This window comes from Channa argus, chromosome 1, assembly GCF_033026475.1.
Source record: "Channa argus isolate prfri chromosome 1, Channa argus male v1.0, whole genome shotgun sequence".
NCBI classification, from domain to species: Eukaryota; Metazoa; Chordata; class Actinopteri; order Anabantiformes; family Channidae; genus Channa; species Channa argus.
Genome location: NC_090197.1, coordinates 15,767,383 through 15,791,630, shown reverse-complemented (window position 1 = coordinate 15,791,630; position 24,248 = coordinate 15,767,383). Strand labels below are relative to the sequence as shown.

Genomic DNA, 24,248 nt, shown 5'->3' with positions numbered 1-24,248 from the left:
GTACCCTGTAGGTGTAAGTCATTTGAAAGGGTGTCAGAATATTTTACCAAGTTTCTCAACATAGCCTTGTAGAAGACTTACAGAAAGACTCAGATGAGTTTACTGCAATGAGTTTGCACTAACTGTATTGTGAGAGTATTTTGTAAGATTTCTCTTTGACTTGCTTCATCTTCCTCCTTTGTTACGGTGAAGATCAAAGATATATGGAGGGGGCTGACCATGGACCAAAGACAAATAGCTGCTCTATACTAATAATTGAATATGGAACACAAAATGCTCCATTTGTATGTAACTGTTTTTTATGAAACTAAAATGTTTTTTATATTCTCAGCAAACATTAAATTAACTTTTATTCAGTCTTGCTTTACATTTCTAACAGAAATGATCACATAGCTTCATGGCCTGAGGCCAAACATGTACAGGTGGTGTAAAAACAATATCAGCTTTCATTTACCCCCATTTACATTACATATGCATTATTCTGCTAAGACCATTGTGCGGCTGAGCTTGCTTAATTAAAATAACCCTCTCCTGCAGGTGAAAGACACCGAACAAGAGCACTAATGTAGCCTCAAATATATAGTACGCTACATGTGCTCAATTTATGTAAGTTAATCATTAAATCCATTTAGCTCTGGTAGCTGCAGTAAAAAAGAAAACAGGCTGCATGTCATTTCATCCACGAGTTCCACTGTATGTTTTGCGGCAGTTTCCTAGAAATGTGCTATGCAGCTGCCACTGACATCACTCACTCATGGCTGCCACTAATGGAGACTGGGTGTACTAGAGTTCTCTGAAATGGTTGTGAGATTTATGAAACTGTACTGAGCAACACTTCTGAATAATGCAGATGTTTATTTCTGACACACTGGACTTAAGACAAAAGGATAGAGCCTGTTCCATTGTGGACTGGACAGTGTAAAAGGACTGCAACCGCCCCAAACATAGCACAGATGTCATACACACCAATTGGACTAACATGTTGAACTGTGGGAGATGCACAAAATCCAACATATACAAAGTGAAGACAGGAAAAACCAAGATCACAAACCTTTTGTTTTAAAAAGCCATTGATCAGAGTGGAAAGCTTCCCTGTCTTTCAAAGGGAAAACAACATCAGAAGCTCTCTGCCTAAATTGCAGAGATCTTCAATCTTACGAATGTATTTGTGTTGAATAAAGAGTGAAACTAAGAAAGAAAATAACAAAGCAAAAACAGTCTTCTCCTCTTCTCAAGATCAGTAGTATTTTATCTTCCTGGAAATTTTCAAATGAAGCAGTACTCAGCTTCCTGTGGAGTGTTTTCACTCAAAAATACCCTCTCCTGTATGTCACTCTCTGTTTAAGGGGCACATGGTACCGTGTGCTTCAAGGGCTGCTGTGTTTAAAAGGCACAGAGACAACCTACCTAATTCCCAACTTTTTAGTTTTCCCCTACAGACATGAGCGCTTTAACACAATCACCATCAATCTCTCTGAAATAGACCTGTGTCTGTGAGGAGAATTTAAATTAAGCAGTTGTGTTTTTCATCATCCAATGGTTTGAGTTGGAACTTGGCCCAGCCAGAGGCTGATTACTAGTTGATTACTTAAAAATTCTTCCAAAACATCAAGGTCATAAAAAGGAAACCACATGTTAAACAGTGTGAGATTTGTTATGTTTATACAAATCCAGTTAAAGAGGGACCTGACATTTGTATTGCCACACGAGGGTGTACAGTATATATAAGCTGCTTAATTCCTAACACTCTAAAAATGATAAGTCAGCAGTTTCCCTAACTGATGGCAGAGAGAAAAATAGTGCATTGGCCAAAGAGATTAGCTCAAAATTAAACAAAGAGCACAGTGTAAAGGGATTTACTCTGCCACATGAGGGTGTGTTAACTAAATGAGTATACAGTGGCTATGGCTGCAGTCTTTGTGGCCTTCCACTGAGCTCTGTAATGATTCCTATTCTGTACAAATTCCCATTAGCCAGTTCGCCACTTACTTTGAGCCTGTGGATTAGATGTTGAGCACATAGCTCCCATTGTACATTGCAGAAAAAACACAGATCATTTATATTCAGTAGTGAGGGAAGGCTGTAGCTGAGTTAGTAAGGTAGTCGTCCACGGACCACAGGGTCAGTGGTTTGATCCCTCGGTCCCGCTTATATGTCAAAGCGTCTCTGAGTAAGACATTGAACCCCCAACAGCCCTTTCCCATCCCCAGCTGTGCAGTGCCGGTCCAAGCCAGGTTGAAATTGGAGAGCGTTGCGTCAGGAAGGGCATCAGGCATAAAAATTGTGCCAAAAAAAAATGTGGAAGACGATCCACTGTGGCGACCCAAAAACTCACGGGATAAAAAAAAAAAAGTGTGCTCAGCATCAGTTTGTGAACACGTTTTCTATGGAGAACTTGTTAGTAAAGAGTGGCTTATCTACACCTTCAATTTCAACACCTACATTCATTTGTAGTCACCAGAAGAATAATGATCACTGTGAGCTCTGCCTTGATTCTCTAACAATTCACCAGCTACTGTTGGTTTAAAACATCCTTGCTACATGTGTCTCAATTCTTAAAAACTTTGCGACAACATTAAACCACATTTGGTAGGTTCTGCTATTTCTCTGCAGCAAATGTTTATTTAAGATTTAGAAACTGTCACCATGTACTGCTCTTCGGGTTATCTGGAGTTACCTAAACACTAAAGGCACAAGGTTTCAAAGTTTTTTTTTTACTTTTTTTATATTATATTATATTTACTATGTATTATGACAAGTGTGCTATGTTTAATTGAACAAAATATTACCAGTCCTCAGGTGAGGGATTAAACACACACGTTCCCCTGACATGTTGTCGACACTCTCGTTTAATCCGCCAACAGTGCTCATCACCATCTCTCATCCATGCTCATTGGCTTGTTAGCTTGTCCCTATGCAGGAGAAATTGTGAGAACTTAATAGAGGGAGTATTTACTTTGACATGCTTTCATTAGCTGCAGGGCCAGTGCAGACTCCGTTCTGTGTGCAGCTCCTCAACTGTGCCAAACATGAAAAGTTGAAAAAAGGATTAAGTCACCAATCCACATTCTTGCATAACGATCACCCCCCCCCCCCCCCCCCCCCTTTTTTTTTTTTCTCCATTTACTCAGAGCTCCCTATGGGTGAGCCAGGGGGTTATGAACAGGGGAGCAGTGCAAGGGGTAATCTTTCACTCCGCTGCATAGCACAAAGGCTTAGCTGGAGAAAAGCTTACACTGTGCAGCATGTACAGCAAGTAATATTAGACACCCTTTAAAAGGAAAGTTGGTCACACATCTGAGAGATCTGAGGGGATATACATAAGCTAATGCATTAAACATGCTGAGACACAGGAACACAAACGTATGCACCCAAAGAACTAATACACAAGCCTGAAAGAGTTTATTAGCATGTTGATCTGCGTGACATTTAAAACTAGCACCATAATAACGTACGGGAAATGCGGTGCCAAATAAAATCTTCAGGTAATAAGCAATTTAACTCGTTCTGTTTTGAAAATATGTGTGTATAGCACAGGGCTGGGGGATGCCATGGTCCATTTATTCACTGCTTGTGCACATAACTGGTAGCTGCTGTGTTGGTAAGTAAGCAGGTGATGGATGGGCAAAACACCTGGACTTAGAGGAATGATGAACTGAAGGAGAGGAAAAAAGACAGGAGTTTAGAGGAAGATAGCTGAGGTTTGGGAAAGAAAAACACTACAAGAAATGCGGCACAATGTGTGATGGGAGAGAGAATAATAGAACAGCAAGAAGTCAAGAAGGGGTGTTGCAGCAAGCTGCGAGTGCAGTTCACAGGGCTCCACTCTGCGGGTGACTTTAATTACTTTTCAGCGTCACTGCCTCTCTCCTGCTCATGAGCTGCATGCTCCGATCACCAGCCTCTGATTATCGGGCCTTTGTGAGGGCCTCTGCCCGCTGTCAGCTTGTAATTACGATTGCGTTGGAGAGCATCTCAACACATCAGAAAGCTTACAAAGCCATTATCCAAGTGCACTCTTTCTCTATGGGCGTGAACTGCATAGCGCTGGTGAAGTCAAAGGTTAGGCCAGTACATAAATAAACTGTGTTAAATAATGTTATATGTGTTGCCATCTACTCTCTGAAGGTTAACTGTAATAGAAAGTTGTTTTTTCAAAGCTGACTTGCAGACAGAAGCAGGAAAAAAGGGAAACAAACTGTAAAAATAAGTGATGATTCATAATGAGACACCAGAATAAAGCACAGAATCATCCAGTCATTGTGAAATGCTCAGCTGCATTTCATGCTTCTTCTAACAAAGGGAAAGACTCACTCACACACCCAACTTCCTCCTCTGTGTAAGCAGGGTGGTAGGTACAAAATGAGTAAGAGCCTTGAAAGAACAAAAGCACTAGATTTCTGTCAAACACCGCTGTCCCCATGGTCACCATGAGCAGGCCGCATGTACGCAAAGCACTGATCTGTCTCCCAGGTGCTGCACTGAGACTCCCCTACCTTCCTCTTATTCCAACTTACAGAAACCGCTTCTCTCAGAAACCTTTCTCTTTTACCTCCACCTAGCTTTCAGCCAATCTCATTGACTAGGTGTCATTTGTTGTCATTTCACATATTTTCAAATAACAACTTAATTCTGGAACCACTCATATCAGGTTTTGACAACTTTCTGGATAATTTATCTTTACTTTTGGTGCAGACATTTATGATTTACAGATTATGAAAGAACAACAATCCCCTATCATTTTCCTCCATAGCCATCCTCTGTTTCTCAGTTTATCTAAAAACCTAAATACATTGCCTCAACCTGGCTGTTAAAGCAGCCTCAGTCATCAACTCCTGTCATTCTTCTTTGTCTCTTTTTAGACTATCTAACCCTTCTTTGCACCTTTTATCCATCCCGTTTCTGATCTTGGTTGCTCGCTTTTTATCCCATCTCACCCATCTCTCTTTGGCAATTCTACACTGCATTCTCCACTGAACCAAAAAGAGAGAATGAGATGGCGTGAATAGAGAGCTGCAGGTGTCTATTGAAGTGTTTTCCAGCCAGGCAGACCACCTCTGAGCGTCCACATCCCACAAGCCCGCTACTGCCTGCACTTGCCTGAAGGTCGCACCTCTCCAGAGCTATTTCACAGCTGCTCAGGGCCTCTCACCTCCCTCTTCATCTTGCAGTCCAGCACCTTCCTGCTGAGCACAAATCAAAAGAGCTGGGACAGACCTTCAATCGCACCAATGTCAAAAGATTCTCAGCTTGTGCATCTGTCAAGAGCAAAGCTAAGGAACATCTCAGCAGGGTACAAACCAACCTGATATCAGTCTGTGTTATTTGGCTTTTTATGTTGTTTTTCACCAGACATTTGTCCGGTAAAGGACCACAGGAGTACATTTAATCACCAAAGTTATGTGACACATTGATATTGCTCTATTTAAAAAAAACACAGAAACTCAGCACTAGTTTCAAATACGATGCAACTTTTCATATTTAAATATGTACACTATTAACTGACTACAAGACATTATTGTGATCTTCTGTGAGATTTAGCTGACTCGGTGAATGGCTGCAGACAACTCATTGTTAGAAACAGCAGGGAGGTGATGATGGACATTGACAAGACCTTGATTTTGTTATGCACTAAGAAATGATGATGAGGTAAGGCTTTAATTACCAGAGTTAGGACTCAAACGGGTCAAATCACAGAGGACGGAAGTCTTTAGAGGTCAGTTACTGGCAACTGACACTCCCTTTAGAGAACCTTTAAAAGAGGATAGAGGAATGTGAGTCTTGTGTACCTTGCGGCTGCTTTACCACTCTGCAAACAACACTGTAAGGATTAAAAGGTGCAGCTCCAAGCAGAGGTCTAACTGGAAAAGTGAGGCCCAGAAGTTAGCTTATTATTAAAGTAAACAGTGTTTCCAAATCTAAACAGACACTCTTCGGTTATACAGTAAGTTCAGTTAAAGCAGCAGTTACGGGGTTTTCTGAGCTCACAGCAATGACTCTTATCACTATTAAAGTTTTTATTGTGAACATGTTGGCAAACATTATTATATATCATGTGGACACAGAGCAGCATAAGCAATAATTTGGAGACAGACAATGCAACAAATATTGTTGGCACTAAGCTTAATCTTCCTAAAGGTCTACTGCAGCCCAGTGTGTTGGCTGCCCAAATACATGCAAGTGCACATTCCTGAAAGTGTACTCTCCGACCTAAATGTCACCTTCTACTGTTTACATTGTCATCATCTTGATAGGACTTCTGCTTTTCAGAGCACTAACATCCCCACTTGTTTCACAAACATCATAAATACATATTCTTCATTACTGGAATTTAAACTTTTTGGTTCCCATTTCATGTCTCACTAACACGTGAAGCAATATGCTGCCACTAATGGATTCTTATGCGTTGTTTTAACTCAACCCAGTATACATCAGGTCGGAATATACATTAAACCTACAGACTGTAAAATCAAACAATCACTGTAAGAAGTGGAAGACCCTAAAAGGTTGTGTGAAGCCGAAGGGAAATACAGAGGTTATTCTATACAGACACTAATTTCCGAACTGGCAAGGAAGCAGCCAAAAGGCAAGAAAAACATAACCCCCCAGGCAAAGTTTTAACAAGGGAATTAGAAGGAAGGTGGTTAACTAGCTCATGATTTTCACCACTTGACTCAACCATGTGCTCATGAGGCTTGACTGAGAATTTTCCTTAAAGGAAGGTGAGTAACCTGGCAACCATCGAAAGGGCCTTCAAATGCAAGTTATCCCTTGCCTGGAGCTAAAACATCTCCAAGGGTGATTTCTAAGATAAATATTTCAAATTTTAAGTCACCCTTTGAGTCATACATATCTATTGTTAACACTGATAAAATCCCAGACCGGGCAGACCTGTGATTTGCTTCACAACTGGTCTGGGCACTTGGGTAGTAGGTAGAGGCTATAGTGTTGTGATTATTTCATTTGGAGCAATTGCCACCGTGCCTGATCACAGAAGTGTGTCTTTTGTGTGGTGTCATGTTCAGTGTGTGCTTGCGTCTCAGCATGGTTGAGCCATTAGAGGAGCAAGAGCCTTTGCTTCCCCCAACATTCTTCCCTGACACACGGCAAGATTTTTGTCAAGCATCTCCTAGAAGACAGCAATGCTACCAATTACCTCCGTGGACTCAGCCAGCCATCTTGCAGGTTTGACAGATTACTTTGACCTCCCAAACATGAGGACCATCTCTCAGTTGACACATGCGGCTCCTGCTGAAGGGAGAGGTTGACGGGTTGTGGCGCAGGTATGGAGAATGTAAGGTTTGTAACCTGTAAAGTACAAGCCTCAGGCAGGCAAGGACAGGTAAGTTACCTTGATTGCATCTTTCTGTATGACCCCTGTAAACACAACCCTACTATGCCGGCTTTTTACAAACACACATACATTATACACACAGAAACATCTTTTTCCCGTAATGATTGGGTTCATAACCCGCTTCCTGCTGGGAATCTGAGCTCAGCCATACACTTACTGAGCTATGAATGCAGCTTCCGGTGATAAGAGAGACTGAATGTGAGGACTGACTCACGGCAGTCAGTGCAAGGACAATAATAATTTAACAATGAAGCTTATTTATAGAGTAGCACTTATCAAAACAAACGTTGCAAACTGCTTCTCATAAAAAAGAAATAAAAACCAAATTACTGGGATAAAATCCAGCAAGCCTCAATAGCAACCAATAACAATAACAGGACATTCCTTTTTTCTTCCAAACAATAAAGATGTCTGAGCATCTTGCTCTGTAACCCTGCAGGCTCCCTTGTGTTTTGTTGATGAAGCAGCCATGACTCCGCTAATGTGCTGCACTGATATAAAGAATGAATGAAATGCAGCCAAACTGTTAAACTTTCACCCTCTTCTACAGCAAAAGCATCAGTGTAGTAGTTTCATGTTAACATCGTGTACAATCAGTGCCAAACATAGTGAGGGAAACATCTAAATAAAATTGTGTGAATTATATATGCACTTGGCAGTGTAAATAGAGCGCACTTTGTGTTTATCAAACCGTGGCACTGTTTAACTCTTCACACTGCTAATAACATTCCCTCTGATATTACATGCTGCTAAAAGGACCTTTTGTTAATCAGAATAAGGCTCTCAAGCCTTACATTCTCCACACATTTGACTTGTTCCTTTGTTTTCTACACCGCTGGTTTCATTATTGTAATCTAGTCTCTGGAAGAACTGGAATTTCCTCCGCTATGACTGACCCACCAGGCAGAGAGTGATGAAATGCACCTCATGAGTGTGAGTTCATTATTCTTGGCTTTACACATACTGTGAATACAAATACAGTGGGAATGTTTCTGGGTGGTATACGACCACCAAGGAGAATATAGTTGATTTGCTGAATTACTCACGTTGTTCCAGTTGCTGACCGCAAAGATTTCCATGTTATTTACATTGCATTGCTTCTTATTAAGCCAGTGTTTTCTAATCACCATCTTAAATTCACAGCTGGCACAGGTTTATCAGCAAACACAGAAAACGTAAACTTTTCAATTTATATTAATGTGTCCATTTAACAACCAAATAATTGACAAAGTGTTATCATGCTGTGTTTTCCTTTTAATATCGTGTCCCCTGATGCTCACAGGATCAGAGCCAACCAAAGAAAAAGATCACAGTCCATTAGAAATGTCCATTAAAAGGTTTTCATCGTCTGGCTCTTGTGGTGCTCAGAACGCTTGACAAAATACAAAATTTTAAAAATTAGTGTACCACAGTGTTTCAGACAGTGCGTTTTAACTGAATATATCTACATCTTTGCTTGATAATTCCTTTCACCATATATGTTGTTCTGTCGGCTGACTTGCAGATAATACTATTTTCTCCAGGGAAGCCTTATTGTCAGACTAATTTTCTCCAACATGCCTCGGCTCCTAGCTGGCAATGTCTGTAGTCCAGCAGCTCGGCCGTATGGTGAGCAACAGAGGCACAAATCTGAAACAGTGTCTTTGACAGTTTATCCTCTAACCGCTCTCTTATCACAGTTTTGATTATAAAATCACTCATTTTATTAAATGATGTTTGACCAAGCTACAGTCAATTTTTGGACTTATGGGAGCAGCAGAAACAAGCTGTTAACACCAAACAGTTATTTATATTATATATTATATTATATATCTTACCTTACTGGGTTGATATGGTCAGCTTGTTAGCATAAGGTTACCTATTCACTCATACAGTAGCTACAGAGAAACATTAACATTCATATGTCTGGACAAGTGCCAGACGTAAGTCCAATGTTTTTTAGTCCTGTAAAGTGTTAATACTCCACTGTGTTCACCAGCAAGTTGTTAACCTTTTCTGTCTCATGTTTGGTGTTAAACAGGCTGTTTGGTGTGTTTTCAGAGCATATTTGCTGACAACAGATGCCTGCTGGAGTCAAATGATACAGACAATAGTGAGAATGAACCGTAACACTGATGTGGGTAGGTTACAGGTTGTAAAACCAAAAACAATAGGCAGAGAGGGAGTGAACCTTAATCTCTACAGGTGTTTTAACTCAGCAAGAAAGTTTCTTTACATTATATTCCAGTCATAGAGTCATTTTTATTTTTAAATATTTATTATAGCTGCTTTAAATCAAAGGCATTTTGGATGAATGAAATTTCAAATGGAGAAACACAGAATTAGAGCCACAATAGAGGTCAGAGTTCACTCTCACATGCCACAGAGTCGTCCACGCCAGCTGTTATCTCACTGGCCACTCTCCTGGCATCAGGAAGCCACACATTCATGCAAATGAGCAGCAATTAGTACGTGGATGCTCATTTGGTTTAATGTGCTCCCCATACACAGCCAGAGATCATCAAAAACAGAGCCAAGAGGTTTAAACAGAAGAGAGTGAAAAGTCATGAATACTGATATGCCATATAACATGCTGGCTGACCTCCCTGCAATCAAAACGCTGCAGGTTTCTGTACCACACCAGAGGAGTCGATTCTCTCTTTTGGCAAGGCAGTTAGTGACAGCACCTCGGCCGCCTGTGGAATCATTAGCAGAGGAAGCTCAGCATACTGACACTCTGCTTGAACAAATGGCCTCTCTGTTGAGACAGGTAAGGCAAAACTCTAACACAGTGGAGAGAGACGAGACTGCCGGCTCCTGAAGCTGATGAAGTCACATGGGGCATCTGAGTCCCAGGTGATTATCAAGTCTAAAATTCACATTTATTTCTTGTTATACACCATCAGTGTTCAGTCTTGGGTCATCTCAGTTTCCCCTAACTCTGACCTCAGCTGCTAAAGTGAGAAATAAAAAGCTTCCCAAAGTGATCGATTGCCAGGCTCAGGTTTCAAAATGAGGATGACAATGGCACACATTTGGAGCGACACCTTAGTCCCTAGATCTCCAGACAGATGGCATGTGCCAGTTAGAGCGTGCCCTCAGCTGTGCAGCAGCCCGGCGAAGAGAGGCTGTCGCTCAACAATCTAACCATCTACCTGACTCTGTCCGCCAACAAAATTATATGACCAATATGCTCTGTTTCAGCAGGGGCTCAGGAGAATATGCTATTATGAACTATTTGCATCATGTGCCCTTCCAAGCCAATACAAACAGAATGTCTGAAGAGGTGGTTAATATTTAGGTAATAACCTTGAAAACACAAGAACACCACGTATAAGATCAACACTTTCTCCTTCATGTCATCATGAGTGTATACTCTTCAAATCCGACATGCAACAGTACTGACAGGTAACCATCAACACTTTGGTAAATGACCAGAAGCCAGTGGATGCACTGTAACGAGAACTCTGAAATGTACCTTTTGTTTGAAAATAACAGTGCAAGCAGATGACAGTCATTACAAAGTCTCACATGCATTCATAAACTAATATGAAAACTGGCAATGTAGCACAGCACAATTTTCTGTGCTTTCAAGAGCATCACACTTTGAACAAGTAATTACTCAGGCAGCCCCATGAAAGCTGCTGTTAATTTGTTTGTTAAAGGGGAAAACTGTAGCCGCACGCGGACGAGAGGCAGAATGCTAATCGATTTTGGAGTCCCTCCGTCCTGCTCGTTAACCCTTCTTGTAAGCCATCCTTTACTTTAAGCATTCCCTGAAATCTAAAAAGACTGATTAATTCAGACATTGGAACAATTGTGGCTAGGTGGGATTCAAGCCAACACAGTTTGTAAAGAGGGAGTTACATAATGAGGATGTAAATGCAGGGATGAAGCCAAAGAAGCATAGTTCTGCTACAATATGTCGTCAAGATCTGGAAGGCACACAAAACATGAACTATAACTCACACATTGCTAAATGCACTTAGTGGTCTGATCTTGGATATGTTTATGTATAAGCAGGACAGAGAATGTATGCTCAGAACATCTTCACCTTACATAGTCTGGGATTTATGCAAAACACCAGGTAATGACTCAGATTTTGATTCATTTTGGGTGTAATTCAGCACCAGCAGCACGAAAGTCTTTCAGACCTGGAGCTTATACAGGATGAGCTCATACTTAATATGTTAGCAGAGGAATTACCAACTAATCCTTGTCTGGCAAAATGTTACCCCTACACAACTAAGAGACACTCTGACTGAACTTGCAAAAACGCACACAGCAAACATAAGAGACGTAGGTGATATCAGCACTCGATGACTTGGAACAAGTGTTGTCATTAAATTAGAAAAACGCAAAAGTTGCCAAATTAAATGATAAAACTACCCAGATGTTCAGATAGAAGCTGTTAATAGGATAGATTCAGGGGACAGTCTGGTGTCCTTGTGGAGCACACAAATGTAGACTCATTCACACTGAAGTGCTTGTCTAAATTGCTGTGGTGTTGTGTCTTTTTTAAAACGCTGATTTCTGTCTGCACATACAGGTGTAAACACATAAAGGTGAGATAAGGAGAAATTGTTGGCCTCCCACATCTTTGACTCACACACTCTGGCCTTGTGTCCTCCAATTTAGAGGCTTAATGGGGCGTTAACACAGAGGGGGGAAGCCTTTACTGTTTACTGTTGCTTTTTATTTCCCAGCAGCATGTCGTGCAACACAGTCACTTTCTAGTCAAGTGCTCCACAACATGACTAACTGTAGCTGCTGGAAGACAAAACATGAGATACTGATGCATCAAACTGTTAAACACTAGAGATGATGTTAGTCAGAGGCGTTTGTTCAAAGCTTTACATAAACAGAACTTTAATGGGTTGTTTACTTAGCTGATGCAAATGACCTCAAAGCTAATTTGGGACCATTTTAAAAAAACTTAATTAATGTGTCTTGAGTGCCCCGAGCAAACACAAAGCGTCTCAAAATGACCAAAGCCAGCGAGGGCTGCTGTGGGAGGAACCAGAACAACAGCGCTGATAAACAAAGCCCGGGCAGACAATAAAGCCACCTGTTTCTTCTGCATCTCAAGCCACTCAGCTGTGCCACTCGACCGCGGACCTTCGGGCAACGTTTGGGCAGGTGTCCCAGTAATGGGAAATAGAAAAAATGAAGAGATAGACAAATTGAATACAAGAATGGCTTGAGACACCCTGAATGTAAAATTGCTGCACAATGCATGAAGGAAAAGTTGCTTATGGATAGTGATGGAGAAATAATAAAATTAAACATAACATTTCTCAAGTCAGAATATATCTTTGCTTGAACTCTTCAGCAAATAAACACATCACTGCTCAGTTCAGTGAAAGGTGAACAACAAACAGCTGCAGTCTGACTTTGGTGGGACTGTTTGCTTACATGAATCACATGATCTAATGTTAACAAAGCCACTATTTGAATAACATTAAAGAGGCTGGTGTGACCTACAACTCCTCTTTGTTTGTGCTTCTGGAACACTGTGTTTTAGCTTTTACCTCGATCTTTTACTTGGTACTTCTGGCCACAGTTCCTCATCAGCAAAAGCAATTTCCTGTTAACGACTTTAGTTGATTTCTAGTAAAACTGCAAATACTAATGAATATGGGTTTTAATCCACTATGCCACCATTATGCCATGTTAGGAGTTGAGCGCACTGAGACAAGATGTGCTACACATGAAACATTCCTGTCATATTGTTTAAACAATAATATACAAGCAGCTTGGTGGGAAAAATCATTTATGTCAGCGTCAGACTTGTTAATCAGAGTCTGAGATATTGGGGCTTTCTGACAACAATATTTTCCACTTTGTTAAAAAAACTATCAATTGGTAGAATGGCTGCAAATGCACCACCACTGGAAACTGCATCCACTATTAACACTTATACAACCAAGCGATTACACTTATACACGTAGCATTCTTAGTATTCTAATGCTGTTTGTTTGTATCTGGATTCACTTGGAAATAAACTGATATCAAAACATATAGCACAACGGACGAGGAACACAAGCTGGGATAAAGAAAAAACATTTGCGTTTCCCTCTTCTGAATGAATTTTATAAGTGAATGAGGTCAAGTGCCATTAAACCCTGCAGAAGAGGAAAATGTGATGGGGTGACAAAATTAAAAGACCATCAAAATTCCAATGGTGAAAAACAATCTTAGATAGATGGATATACTGTATTTGTGTTTGTATGGTGTGTAATTTTAACAAGGTTACAGTTTTATTATTTGTCCATACAGATTAGGTGTTTCCATTTTTACTGTTTTCACTTAAAGCTACAATATGCAGCTTTTAAGAATCAAGCCAGTGGCAACATGGGAATGTTAATGTACTCTGCTTAACCCTGCCCTCCTTCTCCCTGATCTGTTGTGCTCTTCCCAGCACTTCAGGTATTAGTCAGATAAAATTATATAAACAAGAATGCTACAAACCTTACTCATATATCAGCAGTATTCGATCCTCTCTGATGAGTTAAAACTGCTGACAGGTTGTTCGTCTCGGGGACACAGAAGACATTTTTTGGCATATTTATACTAAAACAAGTGTAAAAAGTTACCTACTGTAGCTTTAAAGTACGGCTTCAGTGAATATTCAATTCACATGCTTCAAGAATGCCTTGATTTATTCATTAAGTCTGTTTTCATTGGTTTTTATGGCAGTTAATGTGTAACAAGAGTAAAAAACCTTTTTTCTTTCCATTCAGATTTTTCGAGGCACAATTACAGAATGTGTATAAAACAGGTGGATGGAGATGCACTTTTAATCTTGCTTTAAAATGCACTTTGGATTGCTGTAAAAATCATTTCAATATTCACTGTGCCACTTAATAATCATTTTTGTTTTACTGCTAATCTGATGATCCTTGTCTAATGCAAGTTGTTCAGTCCTTTCCGTATTTTGTGTTTCTGTTGTTCATCGGGACAATCCCAGTATTATATCTGTCCAATGCGTTTCCTGGCTTAACTCAAACACACAAAGAGAGGCAGCATTGCTATTGTGGATGGCTGTTACCCCCTCCCATCATGCCAGGTGTAATCAACAAACCTTTTCCCATCGTCTTCAGTGTTTGTCCACACATGGTACAATCAGTCATGGCACAGTCAGAGCAGGACTCAGGCCCTATGACATTGACAAACACTATACATATGTCTAATCTATCACAACATTTAAATACTTTTTGTCAAGAAATACAAACATTGTGTGAGTTATGTGGTCTATAATTTGTTTGTGTTTTTATAACAGAGTTCTTTGCTTATTTTATTTTTTGAAGCTGTCTGGTGAGAATAACAAGCAACAACAACAAGCAATGAAGTTTTAAAACATCTGTTTATGTTTTTTTATGTGTTCACTGGAATCCACTAATCTGAATTTATAGCGGTGGGGCAAAGACAGTAAACACCTGGAAGTACCGTGTTTTTCTCACCGAGTACACAACTGAATCTAAGCTTTGTAAAACTGCTGCTTTATATTCCTCATCTACTCTATACCAGTCACTATAGATCAAACATGTCTTTTGAGCTGCAGTTGGATGTGAATTCTATTGTGTTGTTGTCCCATAATGAAACTGATCTCATCAGTTTGTCAGTATCCCATAGAAACACAAAACAGCAGCAGCAGCAGCAGCAGCAGCAGAGGAAGGCACCTGACTTGCTGAGGTGAGTGCAGACAGTTGATAATAATTGGGTTGCCTCTGCAATGTCCAAGCTTTCACATCTCATCAAGAGGAATGGCCTGGCAGTGGATGCTGGATGACTGCTGCTTCACTGTAAGAGCCATCACACTGCTGTGCACCCACCTTTTATATTACGATTGAATGATCTGTGTCAAAGTAAAATAACCTAATCAATAGTCATTTGCAGGTTGTGCAGCTGATCCCATCAGGATTTGGGCTGCAGCAGGAGGCACAGAACCTGGGACGTAATGTCCATGACAGAGACATGGTGCCATTCACGTGTTTTTCTCTATGAGGGATATATACTCAATCTACAAGACACAGGAATGGATTTTTACAGAATGTCAGATTTTCTATACCATCATAAATCAAAAGGAAAAACAATCACAGTAAGACTAATAAACAAAGCTTTCTGTATGAGAACGTTTTCAGAGGCATTTAAGACTGTTAACAACAAATAAGGCTGTTCCAGAGCCAAAACTTGTCAAAATTGGAAGTTTAGTGTTGACTGAGCCAAAGTGAGAAAGTTCTGGTCAGACTACATTAGAGTCCTGCTTCAGCAATCAGGTGTTAGGAGTTTGTTATTGAACTGGTTCCCAACCTGTGGGCTGGGAAGTCCACTGATAAAACATTTTTTAACTATGTAATTGTAAAAAAAAAAATCATCAAAATTGGTGCTTTCTTAGTGCTTTCTGTTTTCTTGGCTCACCCAAACTGATCATTGCTTACGTTCACACACTGAAGCCAGAACGTAGACATCTCTTCAGTTTTTAGAGGTCACAAGCTAATAATGTTGCAACACTGCGTTAAATGTATCAAGGGGGTTTAAACTTTTCTGAAAAGACAGACATACATACAAATTCCACACAAAGAAAAAAAGGCAGCTACTGTACCCAGTCTCAACACACCAAAATTCATCTCTTGTGAAGATCAAAGTTCTCTTACAGCAACTAGCTGCGCTACACCTCAGCTACAGGATGTTGCCATATTTGCCCTATTGCAGCTGCAGCAGTAACATCTGCACAGCAACACTTAAGTCTTGTTTAAAAAGTGTAGTTCAATATAAAATTCTCTCATATAACCCGGAAGAGCTGAACTTTACAAGACCCTATAAGGAGGAATTACCATTTGATTACACTGCTGTTAGGAACATCACAGCCACCTCTGGGAAAATGCAGCATATGGTGGCTAAAGAATCCATGCATAAAAATGCACCATATGTTAAAAAAAAACACTTTAGTCTCTGGTGTATACAGTATGTAAGAGTACTCATACATTTGACAGATGATTTCAAGGTACAGCACACAGCAAAACAGAGAACAGCTCTATGCAAAATCACTAGAATATTCAACAATTTAGGGAAGTTGAACCTGTGCACAAATAAAAACAAGCAGAAAACACAGGCACCAATGTCCAACTTCAAAGGTCAGGTCACAAATGGTCCCACACTACAGCTTTGTCAGTTTTAGCTTGGGTTGTGCCTAATGCAACATGGCTGCAAATATTAAGGTCCAGGAATGGAATGAGATGTTAGCATACCATCAGTTCCTTCAGAGCAGCAGTAAGAGCCATGAAACCTGGAGATGGGAATGTGCTGACTGCAAAAGGTGTAGGAAAGATGACATTATAGTTGACACAATGAATGCAAGATTCTATGCCCAAATACTAACAAGTGAAATCTGAATCTGAATCTTGCATACTGCAAGAATAACTCTGCTCACTCACATGATTCTGTTGTCCCAAAACTACTGTAGTGATTAATTATTTCTTTTTTATGAATTTCTACCAGATCGTGATCACAGGCTTGACATAATAGGCTTTGGCAGGTATACAGTAAGTGAGATAAACCCTCAGAGAACTAAATGACAGCTGAGATCGATACAACGAAGAAAAATCGACCAGACAGAAGGAAAACCACATTAATCATTTTACAATCTTGCCTGATTCAAGCAGAAAACTGTTCCTTTAATACTTGCAACACAAAGCCAATAGGGTGGTTTTATTGGCCTTCTGCTGCAATGGTGGTTTAAAAGAAAATTTGATCACAATCTACTGGAGGGTTTGTACACCACTGGGTTGTGGAGAGGATTTCAATAAAATCAATGAATCTGCACCTGCCAGCTCAGGTTCCAGTGACAGTAATGTCAGAGCTGCTCATTTGAACTGAGACACATTTTAATCCTGTTTTTAGAGTCGCGGTTTCCTGTTGTTTTATTAGAAAATAGCCACATCCGACCTCTGCTCCACTATGCAGCCAAGGGCAAGGGTCCATGCAAAGATGTCAAAGATCACATCCACCAACACTTTTATTGGAAACTTGCAATTAAGCATAATTTACTGCTGACACCTTCAGAAATCATTCATCATCATATAAAATAAAAACATTAAAATGCACTAAATTGATTGTTACACTTGTGGTAAATGACAGGGCACCACAGTCTGACTGTGCAGCTTTCCTTATTCTGATGTGAAGAAACTATTCAACAATGGTTACATTAAACTGCATTAAAATCTGCAATCACTTTGGCACAGAGGAGCATGCAAGTCTACCACCCCTCAGTTTGTCTCTCAGTTTGCTCGCTGAAGGTCGACTTTCTCCTCTAGTGGCCATGGTCCCTATTCTCTCCTCATGGGTCTGTGTGCAATAATTCTTTATTCTTGGTGGGTGAAGTGAAAATGTTTTCATGGTTAGAAAATGAATTAAGTCTTTGTATTTCACTTCAACATACCTGTATTCAACGTGTTCCAGAAGAAATCAGTGTTAGCCCTGAGAGCAACGACCAATGGGCAAGCAAAACAGCAATCAAACACAGCAATGAAAAATTGGACTTTCTGATTCCAAAGGCTTTGAGAAAACTGCACAAGTACACATCTGCAGCTCCGCATAAATAAGCTTATCACCACCATCATCAGGGCACAGTGAGCACTCTTGAGTATCAATCCAATGTTGCATCATCACACTGAAGCTGTAACAACAATTTCTCCTTGTGTGCTTCAGCGTGGCAGTGAAACCCATCTACTGTCTGGACCCTCACAAAAATTATACAGTACAATTTATATGTAGCAACAAATTAGTTTTCTTGATTTTATGGCCAACTTGCCACCTGCTACTTCTTATAAATTGAAGTTTGATGCTAAAGTGCGCAGCTGATCTAAAAAAATGCTGCAAACATTCACTGCAGATGTAGATGAATGAAGAAGTGAAAATGTCATTCTGTTGACATCTTTATAGTTGTTCATCTTCCTGTTTGCTCAACTTTATTTTTCACTTTATCATTTGACACATTCTGCTGAATACAGTGATATGGGCCTTACCTGGATTCTATGACCAGGGCCATAAGCATTATGGATCCCCAGAAAAAAATCTGCACTAGGATTTAAGCTTCCTTTTTACATTTTTGATCCTGATGCATTTTTATGCACCATCTCCAGCTTTTCTCATAGTCTTTCACTCAACTTGTGACAATAGAACCAAATTAGGGCTTCATTCTCTCCTACAGCCGAATGATGAAGAGGCACGAGTTATTAATGTCCCTAGTCTGTCAGGGTTTAAGGTTAATTAGCCTTGCAGCATAGGTTACCACAGTGATAACTTAGCTAAAAGTGAGACCAAAACACCAGGACAAAGTTAGCTCACAATGACCCATAAAAAAAAAAAAAAATAATAATCACATACTTTTTAATAAGGTGCCTTTTTAAAAGGTATATAAAGTCCAATTGAGTCAGCACTAATAAATATACTGTGACCTTAATAATATATGAATAAATGCTTAATAAAAGTGGTCAAAGAGTGCAAATTATTAGTAATAATTTGTTTAGTTCACACTAAAGGAGATGTTTACAAGTCAGTCATAAACTCTTTGTAAAGCAACATATTAGAAAGTGGCACTAATTTGTCAGAGAGAATTGGATCTTTTACTTCATTGCAGTAATAAAACTTGGTTGGTATTTCTTTTGTAGAAGTCAACAATAAATATAGGTAATATATAAATATACTCAGTATTTACCACAAGTGAATGTGTTCCATGAGTTTTTGTTATCTCTTATAGACATAAGTACTAAAATATAATCAATGTACAACAAGACTCATTTTAAAAAGCGAGACAAAAATGGTTTACTTGAACTTGGGGTACAGTTAACACAGACTTTGATCAACACAGACCAGCTTTACTCTGACGTGCTGGTGAGAGAATCACCCTTGAAGGCAGAAAGGATCCTCATTGTATTCAGAGAGTTGCTCTGACACTTTGCTGTCTGGGTGAGCTGAGGGATGATGTTAAAACCGCAGAACAGGATACACCATGACGCGAGAATCTCTTCTTACAGAATCCTGACAACGTTTTTGTAAAAAACATATATTCCTCTCTGTGTGTGTTTCGGAGGCTTCTTGAGCAACAACCCTATCAACTAGTTCAGTCAATTACTGTTGAATAATAATAATAATTAAATGCATAATTGCTAAGGTCATTTAGCATCAGAGGATGGGTGAGGATTGTGATTTTAAGGCTTTAGCGCTGTTCGAAAGCGGTGCAAATGTGGACCAAAACGAATTAAAATGACAATATTTAAGTAGAAATGATGACACACATGTGTACTCCGTTTGAAACTAAAATAAAGGAGGGGGGTCTTGCTATAGATTGAAGCAGGGAGTAACAGTTTCTGTTTGGTAAAGGCTACTCTACTTGCAAAGCCGATTTTAGAAGAACGTGAAAATGGCAGGCATCAGTCCCCGCCCGCATCACTTTTTATCTCCTCCACGCTACTGAAATGAGTGGCCAGCTCCCGCAGCACGGCAGTCCTGCCCAGATGATCGTTCCTCCTCTTCTCCATGATCATGTCCTCCAAACTCTGAAACTCCAACACGTGTGAACGTTTGTCCGACATGAATATTTTCAGCCTGTAGGGCTGTTTGCCTATCCGTATCTCCCCGCCCATTTTGAACTCCCTCTTGCCGAACCTGCACCAGGCTGCAAAGCACTCGGAGTTTCTCCAGCTCAGCTCTCGGTCCTTTAAGCCCACCTGTTCCATCGCGTTCTGCACCACCACGTCCGGACCGAGAGCTTTGAATTTGTACAAGTCGTTCACAATCCGGCACCTCCTTCCTTGACTTGCATCTGTCAGAAAGCTGTTTTTCACTTCGGCTCTGTGCAGGTGGACCACCTGGAAGTCCCCCACGTACACAGCCCAGTGCGGATACTGACCAGTAGCCACAAACTCCACTAAGTCACCTGCTTTACATTTGTTCAAAAGGTTTTCCGGGGAGTAAACCTCCAGGCTGACAGTCTTGGAGCTCTTCTCGTAAATGCATTCATCCCTGTTGTAGACAGCGCACTCCACCTCGTCGCGCTGGTCGTATTGTTTCTCTTCCTGATTCGGGTCTTTATCTGTGCCATCGACCGCACAGGCATCCTCCAGCTCGTCGTCGTCGTTGGAAAATATGTAAGAGACGCCGATCCGCGGTCCGTCCTCCGTGTCCACGCCGTTTGGGTCCACTGTGGGAACTTCTGCGTAACTTAGATGTGACAGCTTGTCCATCTGGTTCCCCATGCCGCTGCTCACCTAGTTAGCAGCCCGTGCGATACGATCTGACGAAACGAGCTGTTATCGCTCGCCAAACATCACCACCATCTGCCACAAAAACCTCACAGGTTGAAACTTCCTTCGCCCGACCTCCCACGGCGGGGTTTGTGAACCAGAGTGCGCATAAGAACATCCGCGATACGACAGCCGGGACAGCGTGTTGGTGTCCAATCAACAAGTGGAGTTTCAAGGGGACACGAACGGGTGTTTCAGTCAAATACCAATCAGGTGAAGCCCCGCAGACTCACCTGCTGTATCCTTGCGTAAAGTTCCGACCCTCGGCTGTCAGACAGGAAAACAGAAGGTTAACATCCAAATCCTCGAAACACAGGGCTAATCAAGTGTTTCTCAGAAAAAAACAACAACCAATACACGGTAATGACGGCGTAATGAAGGCGCCATGTGCGGCAGAGATACGATGGAACGGATGGAAGGTCTGAGGCTACAGCAGCGAAACGCAGCTCCGCTTTCAAGCGGAAGTGCGCGTAATTTTCATCACCGCACGTTTAATGCAGAGGGAGAGGGAACCGAAGGTTGTTAGAAATCATTTATCATATAGGTGTTTTATTAGTACGTCAGAACGGTTTTATTTGATAATTGTTTTATTTCTAATTTGGCACATTAGTTTATTCGGTTTTTCTTTAGTACATTTATCAATTTCTACAATAAAGATTTTTATTCTCGTTTATTGTACTGGGTTCTATGTGTTTTATTGCATTTATTACTTTTATTAATTTATTTTCATTTACTTTTTTCATTTGATTTACACAGACCATGTATTTATTTTATTTCACTTAATATGGCAGTGTCTGTTTCATCTCATTTATTGCAAATTACTTGAACCCAATGCATAAGAAAAAATAAAAACTCTAACTGGGCTTTAGTAATTCAAAGTGTCCCTATTACAAAATGACAAATATACTGTGTGTATTTAAAAAGTGTATCCACCTGTCTGTCCTTGAATGAACTGAAGCTGTGCAGTCATTTTCTCTCTCCTCATCTCCTGGTGGGACCATAATGTCTCCATTACATTTGTAGTGGCTTGTGGCCTGCCTAGACTTGCGCTCAGTTATGGGCTATTTTCTCACACTGTATCTCATAGGCAAGGGCAATGTGCTCTGTATCCCCCTCCCCTCCCGCGAAAAAAGGCACACGCTGCAGCAGCTCCTGTGTGAAAACACCCATCCTTGAAATGGTATGGCTGCGAGTAAGAGGTGTGAGCATGTTTAACAGGCTTTAAGAGGATACAGATGTTCGACTCTGTATGGGACAGACGCAGAAAGAAACAAACATTCTGTAACAATGTGGATAAAATGTGGAGTTGTATGACTCCAGTATTGAGCTGGGGACACACAGGAGGAACCAATTACAAGTGCAAAGTCATCCATTGCAGTAGAGATGATAGAGGACGTGTCTCAACACCAGTAATCTTGTTTAAACCGTCAGAAAGGCCTCAGTTAACCCACTGGGATCAGCAGATTAGCAAGGAGACCTTAAGGCAGCAGTCCTAAAGACTATCAGGTAATTAAGAGATTGAATGTTTTGGAGCTGCACGTGATCATACCGTGTAATTTCCAAGGCGGTGCAATCCAGATTGGATTTTTCCCCAGTTAACCTGGGTCACAGAGTGAAATTTGGTCATGAAGGTTTTTTTAGGTCAAGATGGAACCAAGAAATAGTAGCAATATTTAGCCACACTAGTAGACTTGCTCTGTCATTTCCATATCTCTGAAATTCAGTACAAGCATGGCGGTAGACTCTTGCTCTTGCTTAAATCAATGGGTTTTCCTTATGAATGTGGTTAGACTATACAGGGAGTTCTCTGGAGTCCATATGTAAGTACAAAAAATAAACAACTTTAATATTTTATGTCTCATAACCAACACTACAAATCTCTAAACTGCAGTATAAGTAACTGAGCTGTAATGCAACCCGATTCAAAAACACTTTATCTACAAACGGTCTTAAACTGATGCACTGATAATAAAACAGCAGAACGCAATGTGCAAGACGCCGGCATAACTTTATCATTCAGCGGCCACCATCATCAGCTTTGGCACCAGTTCATGCACACACTAAGTACATGGGCAACCTTTTTGCCTTCTTCTATTCTCTGTCTTCTTTCTTTATTAGTCGGCAGTCTTACAGCAGTCCCACTTTGACAATGCATAAGATGGGAGCCAAAAATACCAAATCTGTAGAATGAACTCAGCAGATGTATCAACACCTTCCCTGAGCATGAGGATTCGTATCAGTGCATGGGTGAGGGTGTTATGAAAGAAATGAACTGTTAGAGTAGGGACATGCAGCCCATTTAACCGCATCTTCTTCTTATCCTCGGGTGGCATGACCCAGTTTACGCCCCTGGTGCCCCCCGATGACACAGTGTAATTTGAGGTTCTGGGAAATTACTGGAGCAGGGAGGCCTGGGACACATAGTCAATTAGGCAGAGCTCCACCTGTCCAGTGGAGGCACAGACAGCCACAGACTGACACCTTAATCTTTGTCTCTAAAACATGGGTTTTCATAGATTTTCAAAGATTTTATACCCATGTATCAGGTTTGGTTTCCCAGGACAGTGCCTATTTAAATTTAACAGGGAAAGGTGAACAAGTGTGTACTTGAGGCAGATGGACAAAGTATCCGGACCGCTGCGTCTTACTCACCATCTGTTCCACCTGGCTAGGAAAACATCTACCAACTAAGGCTTAATATCACGTATGACTGGCTACAGTTCAGGGGCAGTAGGAGCTAAAATCAGTGATACAAGTATGCATCAGGAAAAACAACGCTGGTAGACATTTTCAGGGAAGAAAAAAGTGTTCTTATTACATATTTATTTATATTTTCATATACTTTTTACATATTTATTTGTAATAACATATATCTGGAGCAAAGAGGAGATGGAGCCACAATGCCAGAGGAGGGCATGTTTTAAGGAATGTTATTTTCTTCTTTTTTTTAACCCATTTAATTAAAAGAGGATCATCATTTTTAACTGAGTCAGTGGTATTTACAGTCCCATTAAACAAGCTACAGCAAAGATTTCCTAAAATATAGGCTGACATATAAAACTAACTGGTTTTTTTTTAAAACACTGAGGTGGATGTATACCTGGGGGATAATAGGAGATATCTTGACCAACTGACCGCAACTAGATAATGGACAGGTAGGATTTAGGGAGACCTCTTGTTGTCAAAGGTAGGCATGTATGAAAACACACCAAAAGTGAGTTGTACAATACACACGCATACACACAACAGTTTCTACACAGTCATCATGCTTCAGCAGGATATTAGTCTTTTTTTTTTGTTCTTGTTGTTGTTCGTATTTCAGCATCACGTTTTGAAAAAACACAAGTGGGTCAAAAACTGCAGAAGGCAGATTCCTTCAAAAGAAACCAAATAGGTTATCGCTCTAAATGCAGTAGTAGGTACTGTAAATTCTTGAGGCCACACTCAAAATTCATGACAGACTTCAGACATTTTTTAGGCCATCACATCTCTGAAAAGATGGGCAAAACATTAGCATTTATATCCCATGGGTGTGTGAAAGCCTTCACAGCGAAGTTTCCTTCTCCTCTCTAGACTATAAACCCCATTTTTTAAAAACATGGTGTAAA

General features: G+C 40.5%; 1 protein-coding gene across 1 annotated transcript; it reads right to left on the bottom strand.

Moving 5' to 3' along the window:
* Positions 1 to 14,576: 14,576 nt before the first annotated feature.
* On the bottom strand, positions 14,577 to 21,089 carry lratd2a (LRAT domain containing 2a). Its single transcript, XM_067501233.1, has one exon. It carries the CDS (start codon positions 20,590 to 20,592, stop codon positions 19,768 to 19,770), a length of 825 nt encoding a protein of 274 aa, XP_067357334.1. The 5' UTR covers positions 20,593 to 21,089; the 3' UTR covers positions 14,577 to 19,767.
* Between the last annotated feature and the right edge of the window lie 3,159 nt (positions 21,090 to 24,248).

Coding starts and splice junctions, on each gene's coding strand:
- lratd2a (XM_067501233.1), bottom strand. CDS start 20,592: ATGGGGAACCAGATGGACAAGCTGTCACATCTAAGTTACGCAGAAGTT.